The 14,372-nt window shown below is 43.1% G+C and overlaps 1 protein-coding gene across 1 annotated transcript in view; it reads right to left on the bottom strand.

Moving 5' to 3' along the window:
• Window positions 1-14,372, bottom strand: part of ARSB (arylsulfatase B) — a 171,297-nt gene that overhangs the window by 83,250 nt on the left and 73,675 nt on the right. Inside the window, exon 5 of the mRNA XM_044266527.1 lies at window positions 582-825. Within this exon, the coding sequence (XP_044122462.1) occupies window positions 582-825 (244 nt within the window). The remainder of the gene's footprint in view (window positions 1-581; window positions 826-14,372) is intronic.

The following is a 14,372-nucleotide window of genomic DNA, read 5'->3' as shown; positions in this document are numbered from 1 at the left end:
TATTGCCTTCATAGTGTTCATTGCTACCAGAAGTCATTTGTTTATTTATGTGTTTATTTATTTATTTCTTCTCCCCTGCCCCCTGCCCCTACCCCTCAACCCTGCTCTACTAGAATATAAGCTCCATGAAAGCCAGGATCTTCCTGTCTTATTTACTCCTAGTTCCTCCACCCCTAAAACAGGGGTGGTTCAAAATGGGTGCTCACTAGATACTCCCTGGCTCACATTCTACTCTATCCCCTGCGTGGTCCTCCATTCTCCTAGCAGATGAGAGGGCAGGTCCCCAACCTCCGGCAGGAAGCAAACAATACCCTATACTATCCCTTTGGAAAGATTCTCCGCTTAAAAAAATACCTGTAGAGGATGAGCAGCAGAAGACTATCTTCTTCATGTAAAACACAGGGCCACAATCTCAAATCCAGGAGTTAAATATAGATAATTACAATATTTCTAAAGACATTTCCATCAAAAAAATTATTTGTTTGTAAGCCAAATTATTTTCATACAAAAGCTATCGTGTTCCCCTCAATCCTGTCAGGCTGTTCTTGCACTTTCTGCAAAAAAGGAAGATGAGCAGGTACCTGATGGTTTTCCACACATCGAAGCCATCCAGAGGTTTGGTGCCATTGGTGCTTCCCCCCGCCAGGGTCACGAGGGTCGGCAGCCAGTCAGAAATGTGGATGAGCTCCCGGTTCTTTATACCCTTCTGTTTCAGCAACGGGCTTGCCACAAAGCCCACCCCTCGGATGCCTCCTTCCCACAGGCTCCATTTTCTTCCTCGGAGGGGCCAATTATTGCCTCCTGCCAAAGTCTGTCCTCCGTTATCTGAAACACAATTAGGTTTTTGCATGAGGACAACGCAAGATACATTTAAGAACAGAAGACTTCTATGTTGCTTTTAGATAGTACTTAAGAACTAAAAAAGATGCCCCCTCTTTACTGGCTCCTGTCCCAACCTCCCCTCTCCTGCCCGACACTCCGTCCATTACACAGACATAATCAGAGGGCAGCATGGCACCAATCTGACGTGACACCTTTGAATCCCCTCGGACAAGGTCTCTGAAAAAAAGCAAGTCCTCACAGGATATCTGCTTGGGGTAGAGCCCTGTACTAATAATTAACGACTTAGTTGCAAATATACGTGTGTAATTTCATGTAACCAGGTACTTGGAGCCCCTCCTGGTGCACAAAAAGGAACCACAAGTGACATTAGACTCAGTGAGTTAAAGCTCCTGATGAGCAGGGACCTTTTAATTTTACTCACTAGGAAAAACTTTCTAACCTTTACACTGGTAACTAAATTAAACTTCTCCTCCCTGGTGATTTGAACTCTTAAGTGTGAAATTTGAACATGTCTCCAGTGGGCTAGACGTTTCTTGTAAACACAGCAGTTGGGTGGAAAAAATAACTGCCAGAAAAATTCCTCCCTTCTTGACAGGATGGCAAGACAAAGCTTCATCTGATGCACTGTGCCAGGGAAGAGAAAGGTTCTCTTCCAAGACAACTGACGTTGAACCCTGAGGAGAAGTTACAAGAGTGACTGAAATTAAGTATCTTACCAGCTGGGGGGAACTCAGTTAGCAATTAAGTTGGACTATAGGGGGAAAAAAGTGGTACTTCTTATATACTGAGGTTATAGAATATCATGGGTTATCTCCAAAAGTATCCATACACTTAGGGGACTCCACAGACGCATTTGAAAGAACACTTATTTGCATACATATTACACCTCAATTAAATCTCCCCCTCAATCACTGTTATCCAAATGAACCACAGGAGGGCAGTAGGACAGACCTAATGTCTGTAGAACACTGTATGTAAAAATCCAACGCAGAAATCAAGACCAATGCCACAGGAAACACATGGAAAGAGAAAGCACTGGCATTTCGTAAGCACCTACTATGCACCACTTCAAGTTTACATTATCTCTCCCAGAATTTGAAGTCTGAGAGACCTGGAATTGAAGCCTGATTGCCAACCACACACTGGCCACGGGGCCCACGGCAATACGCTGCCCCAGTTTCCTTAGGTTCAATGAGGAGATAGGAATTCTCAGCTCAGGTATTATGATGAAAATGAAATGACACTGTTCATGATCCTTGCTTCGCTGGGTACCTGGGACACCCTTAGTGCTCAGTAAGTGGTAGCTAATATTTATAACTCAGTCTAGTATCATAAGCACTTCGTTGTTAGAAAAAAAAGAAGTTTTTAAAAGTCCAAATAGCTATTAAGTGGCAAAGCTAGCATTTGAACAAGGTTTGCGTGACTTCCCAGGTGCTTTCAGCCCCCAGGGTGTCATGTTCTCAATGTCCCCAGTACGGAATGGGTTTTACACCTACAGGCCATGGAATGCTTCCCTGCTCTATGAAAACCATAAGCCACAGTCTCAGCAAAGGGTTTACTCTTCCTTCTGATACAGCATAAGGTGATGCTATTTCGGGTGATGATAATTCCCTTTAGAGGAACCCTTGTGGCTGGTGGATAAGAAATTCAAGGCTCTCCTGCCAAGGAGGCTTCTGTTCAGATCCTTAGCACACGAGGTGCCTGGTTCTTCTCTGTGCTTCATGAAGGGAGGGAGAAGAGTGGAGGTAGGTTACATGAAGGTGACAATTCTTCAACACATGGGTGGGTGACAATCTGTCTCACCATTTACCATCACAGACTTGTAAGAACCTTTCCTTAAACCCTATGTCTCTTCTTGACAAAAAGTCAAGGCCCAGTCACCCAAGTCAATTGGGTGACCAGTCACCCAAGTCAATTGGGTGACCAGTCACCCAAGTCAATTGGGTGACCAGTCACCCAAGTCAGTTGTTTGTTTACTTTTAGGATTTTATTTATTTATTTGACGGAGAGAGACACAGCGAGAAAGGGAACACAAGCAGGGGGAGTCGAAGAGGGAGAAGCAGGCTCCCTGCTGAGCAGGGAGTCTGATTTAGGGCTCCATCCCAGGACCCTGGGATCATGACCTGAACTAAAGGCAGACGCTTAATGACTGAGCCACCCAGGTGGCCCCCAAGTCAGTTTATTAACTACGCTTTCAACTTCACAAGAGCAAACCCGTGTATTCAAAACAAGATGCCACCATCTTTGACAGAGGGTCTTCTTCTGTACTCTGTATACTTCAGAGTATCCATCACCCAGAGCCAACCTTTCAAAACTTAAAAAGAGCTGCTGTTCATATTACACCAAAGGACACTGGAAAGAAATGTTTACACTCCGCGGTGAGGTCAAGAAGGGCTAAGCCAGCATGATTATCTTGCTCTATTATCTAGACTGCTATAAACAATACTGGTCCAGGGCTTGTGGAAGGCGCCCTTGCTCTCCATTTTAAACAGATGCGCTCCTTTGAGATACTCTACAATGTCTCTTTCAGTTCCATGTACTTGCTCATGCTCGATACAAAATTACGAGATGACAGCGGTGAGGAGGAGGAGGGTGGTTGGGTCTGCTATCTGGGAGCAGCCCTTCAGGTACCAGTCCAAAAGGAAAAATAGACTGTGCTGGAAAGAAAAGGTGGCCACTGTGGCTACCGTCAGAGCTGGGGGTGTTTCCGCATCTTCCAAGGGGAGGGTGCCCTTGCAGTGAAGGGGGCCGTTTTTGCCACTAGCTCACTGGGCTGCTTTTCCCATTAGTAGTGAGAAGGGATTCTGTCCTCTGTCATCAGTCACGTTCTCAAGAGCACCCTGCAGAGAAAGCACTGTCAACAGGCACACCCTGACTTCTCTTGGACTCTCCTGTCCCAGCGTTGACGGCACAACCAGTGCCATGAAGAGGGCAGTTTGGCTTTGCCAGGGGTCTCTGTCTACACAGCAGGTGCCTGCCTGACGGCCGCCACTCAACCACAGAGCGGTGGGATCCACAGTTGGGTTCTTAGGAAATACGGTGCCGTGCATCAGTTCTGGCACAGTCTCCTGGGTAGTTCAAGAAGTTGGACATAAAACTGATCCCAGTAGCAGCAAGAATACAACAAGCTCATTTGGGATGGTTTCCTAGACTGTTCAATCTGACAAATTAAAATTTGAAAAGATGACAGAAGCATCCCCATTTCAAACATGTTTCTTTTCACTTGCTCTCCTAATTTTCTTCCGGGCAAAAGTTAACTTGTGTTCTTACTAAGAATTAATTTTCATGAGAAAATTTTCTTGTTTCATTTCCTCACTGATTTCTTGAGGAAAAAAACCCTCCAAATCAAAATAAGAGGACTCCAACTAGTAAAGGAAGCTCTGAATTTTTTTTTTCCAGGGAAATAGCTTTTCAGCAATGTTTCTGGCAGAGGAAAAACTTAATTATAAACATTTTGCTGTCTAGAAAAGAAATGTCAAAATAAAACAAATGTTGTCATATACAGATGGTGAATTGCACTTCATTATTCCTTCCTGAATAAAAATAACTGTCAAAAAGTGATATAAAAACATTGGTTGGTCAATGATCTAAGCAAATGTATAAAGTGTATGACAATGAAGCCTCATCCTCATCCAGCTGATAAAAGTTAGGATGGAACCACAACAATAACATTAATTCTTAGGACTACTCCCAGTAGGGTAAGGCTGTGACTTGGCTGTGTAAGGCTGCCATGAACATCAGTGTGTGTTTCTATCTCATTGCTTCCTCACCCAGACTTACCCAATACATCCTCCTCATCCTGACTCAGGGATCCTGAAAGAAAAAGCAAGAAAGGCTCCGAGAGTCTTGCACCAGTGCCTAAACTTGGCTCTGAACAGGGCCAGCAATGTAAGTGTGACAGATGGGTAGACAACATGATTTCAAATACCAAGATGCCTCCTTCTCTAAAGAAAAAAGAGGACCTGCTTGCTGATGGTTGATTTTTTTAGACCAGTTTTTTTTTTTAATTTTTAACTAAATGCAAATTGGAGGGTTAATATATATGTCTTAGAAGTCACCTAGAGGATTAAGGAAACCTACTACCTACGTACTTATTGGGCATCAACACCTGCCCCCCTCTATAAAAAGTGCCTTGGGCTGGGGCACCTGGCTGGCTCAGTCAGTAGAGAGCGCGACTCTTGATCTTGGGGTTGTGGGTTCAAGCCCCACATTGGGTGCAGAGATTACCTAAGAATAAAATCTATTAAAAAAATGCCCAGTGCTTCATTCGTGTAGAACTAACTTTGCCTGTCATTAGGATATGTCCTGCCCTTTCATGATGACTTTGCCTTTGTACGGGTTGGCTCCTTTGCCTGGAATGCTCTCCATCTTCTTTCCTGCCTGACTTAAATTTTAATTCTTAGGATAAATGTCACTTCTGTTAACTTTCCACTTACTGCCCCTCCCCCCACCCCGCCCTGCACTGCTACTCTGCCTAGATAGTCTCTCTGTATATCAAACTTATTTCTGTATATTGTTAACTAGTTGTTCATGGGTTCGTCTTCCCAGGGAACTGTACCTCCCAAGAACAAATACAAGGACCTAGCACAGGGCACACCAAAGAGAAGGGCTCAAGAATTGGGTGAGGGAGGCTGTGGGTAAGGAACAATAAACAAATGGGAAAAAAGGCTACCAAAAATCGAGACTGAAGGCACTAAAAATTTACTTCGATTATGGGATGGTGTTTTCTGAGCCTTCACCCAGTCCCTCCATGATCTTCACTTTTAGGAAACTGTTCCATACACAGGTCCTGCTTATTTAACAGGACATTGCGGGGGTCAGGGGTGGGTCCCGGTCCCCATGAGGATTTAAGCAAATCAAACACACAATACCAGAATTGTTTGTCCAATCTGGCCCTTGATCAGTCACACTGAAGTCAAAGGGGATTGTTCGAGAGCATTTCAAGGAACTCGGTCCTGGACAGGAAGAAAGTCCTCACTCAGCCCTTAAATCTTTGGGGAGGGCTCACCTTGTGCCAAGGACCACCCCAGCTTTGGCGAAATGGCAGCCAAGAAGACAGACTAGGCTTTCTCTCTCATGAAGTGAGTAGAAAAAGAGATACGATCTCTCCATTCATGGTTCTCTTGGAAGAGCCGGAACCAGAGTGACGTTACAGGGCAGACCACAGTCAGAGATGGGAGATCCCAGGCACAGAGAACAGACGTTCAAGTCCCTTACTCACTTACGCATTGGATAGTGGGGTGTTCTGCATCAAGGCTTCTTAATTCAAGATTAAGTTAACTACTCTCTTAAGAACGCTGCTGCCAGAACTTAAGGCAAACTTGAGCTGAATGATGACTCGATAGAAGCGAGGGGGTATCTAGCTGCTTAGTGACTGTCATCATTTGTTTCTATCATCCCTCCCGCCACATTTCAAATTTCATTAAAATGGACTCAAAGGATTGGAGTTAAGTGCTGTGAGTTGGGGTGAATTGTTCTCTGAGCCTGATTGTCTAATTTGGAAAATGACAATTTGGAAAATACCTATCTTAACACAGAGCCTAGCACAAAAGCAGTGCTCAATATTAGCCATTTTTGCTGATGAGAATCACAAACAGCACCAGCAGCAAAAAAGGCAGAGTAGAACCATCTCCTCTCTGGGTACGTATTACACATCCACTAGGTTTAAGTATTACAGCTGCACTCTAAAACACCATGCATTCATCAGGAAAGGATTTTCTGCACAGAGCCCTTCTCAATTATATGCTCTCCTCTGTAGGTGATTTCTTGAGATCCATAAGAACACAGTGAATTTGAGAGCTTTTGCTGTTACTTTGGGGACAGAGCTAGGAGACACCATTCTGTTTCTAGGAGTTTAAAGTTCACCAATTATCAAAGAAAAACAATGACCATAACCTGTGATTCAAATGAAGTGTCAGGAACCAAGCTTTATTCAGTTATATTAAGGATTTCAAATGGTTTGCAGCATTCAGACGGATGAATGCTCCCACCCTACTCCCAGACAGAGTCAGACCTTACATCTGGATAAAAGAACCAGGATTGGGAGGGTACTGCTGGAATGGGATTGGCAACCAGACCCCAGATAAAGGATGCAGCCACCAAATATCAGGGAAGTGGACAGATCCAAGGAAAGGGCAAAATAGGAATAGGGAGATTTTACAGGGTGGCAGTAAAAGATTTCCTCATTTTAATGGGGCTAATGTCATTGCTTATAATGATGAGATACCAGTGAAATTTTATCTCTCCTTTAAAATTTAAGGATGGGAAGACTCGGGAGCGTATTGAAAGACTAGAGGGATGTGAGTGGGGGATGGGCTACAGGTAAGTGATGAATCACTGCATTCTACTCCAGAAACCAGTATTGTGCTGCATGTTAACTAACATTTTTTTTTAAATTGACATATAATGTGTTATTTGGCTCAGGGGTACAGGTCCGTGAATCACCAGTCTTACATAATTCACAGCACTCACCATAGCACAGACCCTCCCCAATGTCCATCACCCAGCCACCCTATTCCTACCTCCTCACCCCCCAGCAACCCTCAGTTTATTTCATGAGATTAAGAGGCTCTTATGGTTTGTCTCCCTCCCGATCCCATCTTGTTTCATTTTTTCCCTCCCCACCCCGCACAACCCCCACCTCTCAAATTCCTCATATCAGAGAGATCATATAATAATCATCTTTCTCTGACTTATTTCACTTAGCATAATACCCTCTAGTTCCATCCACATCGTTGCAAATGGCAAGATTTCGTTTCTTTTGATGGCTGCATAGTATTCCATTGTGTGTGTGTGTGTGTGTGTGTGTGTGTGTGTGTGTGTGTATACACACCACATCTCTATCCATTCATCTGTGGATGGACATCAAGGTTCTTTCAATAGTTTGGCTATTGTGGACATTATCTGCTATAAACATTGGGGTGTACGTGCCCCTTTGGATCACCACATTTGTATCTTTAGGGTAAATACCCAATAGTGCAATTGCTGGGTCGTAGGGTAGCTCTGTTTTCAACTTTTTGAGGAAGTTTCCTGCATACTGTTTTCCAGGGTGGCTGCACCAGCTTGCATTCCCACCAACAGTGTCAGAGGGTTCCCCTTTCTCCACATCCTTGCCAGCAACTGTCATTTCCTGACTTGCTAATTTTAGCCATTCTGACTGGTGTGAGGTGGTATCTCACCGTGGTTTTGATTTGTATTTCCCTGATGGCCAGTGATAACATTTGAATTAAAATAAGTAAATAAATAAATAACTGAAACCAAAAAAAAAGAAGAAGAAAGAAAAAAAGATGGGAAACAACTGGTCTCTAAAACTTAAAATGGGAGGTGCCTGACAGGCTCAGTGAATAGAGCATGCAACACTTGATCTTGAGGTTGTGAGTTTGAACCCCATGCTGTGTGTAGAGCTAATTTTTAAAAAATTAAATAAAATAATTAACTAAATGGAAATGGAAACTGAAAAAATGGTGTCCTAAATTATGACAGTAGGCAAACAACTGTACTTTTTGGTGGTCACAGATTTTAGTGAGCCTTAAACTTAAGTTGTAAGATAAATACAGAATGTTGTGAGTTTCTCTCACTTAGGAGGCATGGGTTTAATCTCTATATTCCCGATCCCCTAACAAGTAGCCCAGAAGCCCCGTGTCTAAGGTACTTAGGGCCAGCAAAAATACCACATGTCTGTTCTAGACTCTTTTAAAATTAAAGGCCTTCTTGTTTTCTCTTCAGGTTGATCTTGAAAGAATGCTTGATATCTTTAACTAACGAAGTTATGAATTTCAGGGCAAACAAAAGTCATTTGGCACTTCGAGGAAGTATCACAGTTTACTCACGAATTATTTGGCTCCCTTTTCAAACCAGAAGTTTCTTTTCTTCCTTCCTTCCTTCCTTTTTTTTTTTTTTTTTTTTAAACTAGCTAGCTGTTTATCCATCAGTAATGCTAATCAAGAAGTAACAGATGGAAACGTGTCACAGAAGTTCTTCAGAGTCTGTCAGGTCTCAGAAGAGCAAGAGTGAAAATACCATCAACAGAGAGAAAAAAGAACTGCAGTTACATAATTACAAGTGCACTAAGTCCTTGTATGGCAACAAAGATGGCAATGGAGGGCAATGATTTTTCGGAGAGAATTAAGGCAGAGAGAGCTAACCTATTCCATTTGGGCAAGCACCAACTACATCATCCTTAGGGTTTCCCAGAAAAACCAAGAAACCAAACTGAGTGAACAGGCAATTCTGTTTGCCCAAAGTTCCCTTCTTTTCTTTTTTTTCTTATGTAGAAACCATAAAGATATTTGATCCTTATTTTCTATATCCAAAGCTGTTTTCTGAAGTTTATTAAATGGTAAAGGATCTCAGTGAGGTATGAGTGTCTACTTATGGAACAGAGACAAGTCATCAGCAAAATCCTCTTTGGAGAACCATATAAGAGTAAAACATTTAGGGGCACGTGGGTGGTTCAGTGGGTTAAAGCCTCTGCCTTCAGCTCAGGTCATGATCCCAGAGTCCTGGGATCGAGCCCCGCATCGGGCTCTCTGCTCCGCGAGGAGCCTGCTTCCTCCTCCTCTCTCTGCCCGCCTCTGCCTACTTGTGATCTCTGTCTGTCAAATAAATAAATAAAATCTTTTTTTTTTAAAAAAAGAGTAAAACATTTAATGACAGAAACAAAAACAACACAAAATACCTAGGTACTACAAAGTTTAAGAGAATTTAACAAATAAAACAAATGCTGAATACATATTTAATAAAAATAAAAGAATACAATTCCTCTGGATTTGCTGATGACACTTCCTCCAAAGCCAAAGCAAAACCAACTGGTTTGGGGTCCTCCTCATCATACCTTCTACAGGGGGGTGCCCAGGGCGAGTGAGGAGAAATCAGGTGACCCTGGACACCCTAACCAGGTGCTCGGGAGGGAAGGCAGCAGAAGAAGAGAAAGTGTGGGAAGCAGTGGGGCTCTGTGCCTAATGAGAAGGAAGAGGCTAAATAAAGGCATTTTAGCAGGACATGAGGGGATGTGGGAAGAAAGAGGTCCGAGAAAGATCGATACCATGTGATTCCACTCATCTGTGCAAGCTACAAAAGTAAATAAAAAGTGGAATCAGACCTATAAAAACAGAGAACGCACTGATGGTTGTCAGAGGGAAGGGATGGAGGGATGGGCAGAATGGCTGAAGGGGGGCGGGAGATACAGGCTTCCAGTCATGGGCTGAAGAAGTCCCAGGCATAAAAGGCACAGCACAAGGAATAGTCAGTGGTACTATAAGAGTGATGTATGAGGCGGATGGCAGCTGCGCTAGTGGTGGGCACAGTATTACATATGGAGATGGGGAATGACTATGCTATACACCGGAAACTAGCATAACGTGGTGTGTCAACTCTACTCAAATTTAAAAACTGGAAGGAAGGAAGGGAGGGAGGAAGGACAAAAGGGAGGGAGGGGTCTGGTATCTGGGAAACTCAATGTCTCCTGAACAGTCACAAACCAGGATTAAAAAAAAAAATCAAATCAAAACAAATGCCCCTGGATAACCACAATGGGCATCACCAAGTCCCTGCAATCAGACCCTAATGCAGCGCCCACTTAGTCTCAGACACAACTTTAATGATATGTATGGTGTGCGGCTCCCTCATTCACAGCAGACTAGAATCTACAAATCAGAAAGGTGCAGAGCACTGGAGATGGTCTCTGCAGAGAGCAAAGGAATACGAAGAAGGGGACGGCGAGGCCCTTTGCATTTCCCTGTGCCCCGTGTGGTGAGACCACAACAGACGACCATGACTGCAGGCTCAGTGGCCCTCCCAGCACAGTATGGAAGAGGGTAGAGCCGCAATGATGAATGCTTTTCATTTGCTGTTGAGAAGAGCACAGATGTGGCAAGAGATGGCCCGAGTCTCCGTAGGTAAGGGGGTTGTGGCGGGATCTAGATGGGAGCATGATACAAAAAGGCCCTGCACGGAGGTGGTTTCTGTAGAGAATGGCTGTGCACCAGACACTCCTCAGCTTCAGCGTGCTGGTTCCCTGCATGGGAGCCAGCGATGGGGCAAAGAGACCTTGAACTGACCGAGATGATCTGAATGGACTGGCCCCAGGTTTCCTTCACCCAGTAGAAATGGACCCCCAACAAGCAGTATTATGTTCACTTCTGGGGAGAAGAGCAGAAGCAAGTCACACTTCTTGCATATCTAAGTTCCTGGACAGAAGTCTGTGATCGTTGCACATACGTGTGAGCGTTATGGCTGGATGCCCTGTGCTGGACAGACAAAATAGTTGTTAGGTAATTTTGCAGGTGAAATAGAAGGTGAATCCATTTTTATTGTGGTTGTTTAGTATTTATTGTGGATGTGGTAATCTGTGACCCACCTGTGGACTCATTCACAGATTATACCTTTGTGTATAAGAGCAACCATAAGGATTGGGAAAGTTCTGAAATAGGAGAGAAAAGAAAGCTTGTTTATATCAGAGTTCTCAAGCCTTCAAGCTGAAAACCCCATTTTTATAACCAATATTTTATAGTGCTCTCTATACTGTCTTGTAATGGAATACAGACACAGTATTATAGTTACACACCTAACTTTTCAAAAATGTTAAAAAAGATTTTTATTTATTTATTTTTGACAGAGTGACAGAGATCACAAGTAGGCAGAGAGGCAGGCAGAGGGAGAGAGAAAAGCAGGCTCTCTGCTGAGCAGGGAGTCCAATGTGGGGCTCGATCCCAGGAGCCTGGAATCATGACCTGAGCTGAAGGCAGCTGCTTACCAACTGAGCCACCCAGGCGCCCTACACACCTAATTTTTAAAACAACTCTAAGTGTAATAAAAAGGACAGTAATCAATTAGCTTGTATTTCATATGAGGATATGCAAGCTCAATCCTAGAAGATAGAACAAAGCAGTTAGATCATTTCATGTACTATGTATTTGAATAAATCTGGGCTTAAAGGAGGCTGTTGTAGACTAGTACAGAAAAATCAAAGAGGCAAGTATGAATGCTAAAATAAAAGTTAGGATAGTAAGTGTGTAGCAAACCACATGAAAATGGCCTTGTGGGGCGCCTGGGTGGCTCAGTGGGTTAAGCCGCTGCCTTCAGCTCAGGTCATGATCTCAGGGTCCTGGGATCGAGTCCCGCATCGGGCTCTCTGCTCAGCAGGGAGCCTGCTTCCCTTCCTCTCTCTTTACCTGTCTCTCTGCCTACTTGTGATCTCTCTCTGTCAAATAAATAAATAAAATCTTTAAAAAAAAAAAAGAAAGAAAATGGCCTTGTGTTTACATGCATACTTGAGTAGGTTCTAGACTCAAAAAACTATAAGCATGATTTTTAATCTTCACGACTACATAGCAGGACATCTGTAGGTATACAAGCCTCGGGATGGCCCCTCATTGTGTGGGGTTAGTAGGGGCGTGTGCATCCCAGGCCTCTGCCCACTGAGTGCCAGAGCAACTAACCAAAGTTCCAAAATGTTTCCAGTTGGAACCAGTGGCCTACTTGAAGGTAAACTGGGACATAAAGCCAGGGATAAGTAGTAGCCTCGCTGTCAAGAGGCTTGGCAGATGACATTCATTACTTTGTAAATTTGCTGTAGTTTGGAGTCTGGCTTTGCGAGCTCAGAAGTAATTCTACTAGCACAAGGAAAGCAGCCCCAGCTCTCAGGAAAAAACAATTATAAATGCTATAGATGGTGCTGGGAAAACTGGACAGCTATATGTAGAAGAATGAAACTCGACCATTCTCTTACACCGTACACAAAGATCAACTCAAAATGGATAAAAGACCTCAACGTGAGACAGGAATCTATCAGAATCTTAGAGGAGAACATAGGCAGTAATCTCTTTGATATCAGCCACAGCAACTTCTTTCAAGATACGTCTCCAAAGGCAAAGGAAACAAAAGCGAAAATAAACTTCTGGGACTTCATCAAAATCAAAAGCTTCTGCACAGCAAAGGAAACAGTCAAAAAAACAAAGAGGCAACCCACGGAATGGGAGAAGATATTTGCAAATGACAGTACAGACAAAAGGTTGATATCCAGGATCTATAATGAACTCCTCAAACTCAACCCACACGAAACAGACAAACACATCAAAAAATGGGCAGAAGATATGAACAGACACTTCTCCAATCAAGAAATACAAATGGCTATCAGACACATGAAAAAATGCTCATCATCATTAGCCCTCAGGGAGATTCAAATTAAAACCACATTGAGATATCACCTTACACCAGTTAGAATGGCCAAAATTAACAAAACAGGAAACAACATGTGTTGGAGAGGATGTGGAGAAAGGGGAACCCTCTTACACTGTTGGTGGGAATGCAAGTTGGTGCAGCCTCTTTGGAGAACAGTGTGGCGATTCCTCAAGAAATTAAAAATAGAGCTTCCCTACGACCCTGCAATTGCACTCCTGGGTATTTACCCCAAAGATACAGATGTCGTGAAAAGAAGGGCCATCTGTACCCCAATGTTTATAGCAGCAATGGCCACAGTCGCCAAACTATGGAAAGAACCAAGATGCCCTTCAACGGATGAGTGGATAAGGAAGATGTGGTCCATATACACTATGGAGTATTATGCCTCCATCAGAAAGGACGAATATCCAACTTTTGTAGCAACATGGACGGGACTGGAAGAGATTATGCTGAGTGAAATCAGTCAAGCAGAGAGAGTCAATTATCATATGGTTTCACTCATTTGTGGAGCATAACCAATAGCATGGAGGACAAGGGGCGTTAGAGAGGAGTAGGGAATTTGGGTAAATTGGAAGGGGAGGTGAACCATGAGAGACTATGGACTCTGAAAAACAGTCTGAGGGGTTTGAAGTGGCGGGGGGGTGGGAGGTTGGGGTACCAGGTGGTGGGTATTATAGAGGGCACAGCTTGCATGGAGCACTGGGTGTGGTGAAAAAATAATGAATACTGTTTTTCTGAAAATAAATAAATTGGGGAAAAAAAAATTTAGGGGATTCATGATTCCCAAATAAGAAACCTTGTTCTGAGCAGTTACAGCCCCCCAAGTGCCATTCCTAGGCCAACCTTCAACCTTTGTAAACAGATTGGTACTGTTAATTTTCCTAGGAAGTAGAGCCAAATGAAATTAGGTTTAGAAGTTAAGATACAACTGGATTTTTTTTTTTTTAATAAAGAAATGATCTGATAAAAAAAAAAATGCTATAGATATCAGAACGTCAACTGGTTTATGATGTAAATGTACCTGTCGCAGTGGCGGGCATTTCATGCCCCATGTGAGTGGCTGAAGTGCATGGGAAGTTAAATGGACATCAGATTTCCTGGCGCAGAAGGACTCACTGCCTCACTACTGATACACAATTTATTTGTACTTTTCTCTGCATAATCTCATCATAAAGGAATTCCTTTTCATCTAAAACAAATTAAATTGCACTAAAATATTCAAAAATACAATGAAAGAATGTTTCTTTCTTAGAAAAAGGAATTTAACCAAGTTTTAACCATTTTTTCCAGCAACTAATTCTCAAGAACCTACTCACGTTCTCTCAAAAACACATAGGTAGCTCTGTATC

The sequence above is a fragment of the Neovison vison genome, chromosome 1 (assembly GCF_020171115.1).
Source record: "Neovison vison isolate M4711 chromosome 1, ASM_NN_V1, whole genome shotgun sequence".
In the NCBI taxonomy this organism is placed as follows: domain Eukaryota; kingdom Metazoa; phylum Chordata; class Mammalia; order Carnivora; family Mustelidae; genus Neogale; species Neogale vison.
This window is presented reverse-complemented; position numbering and strand designations above follow the sequence as displayed.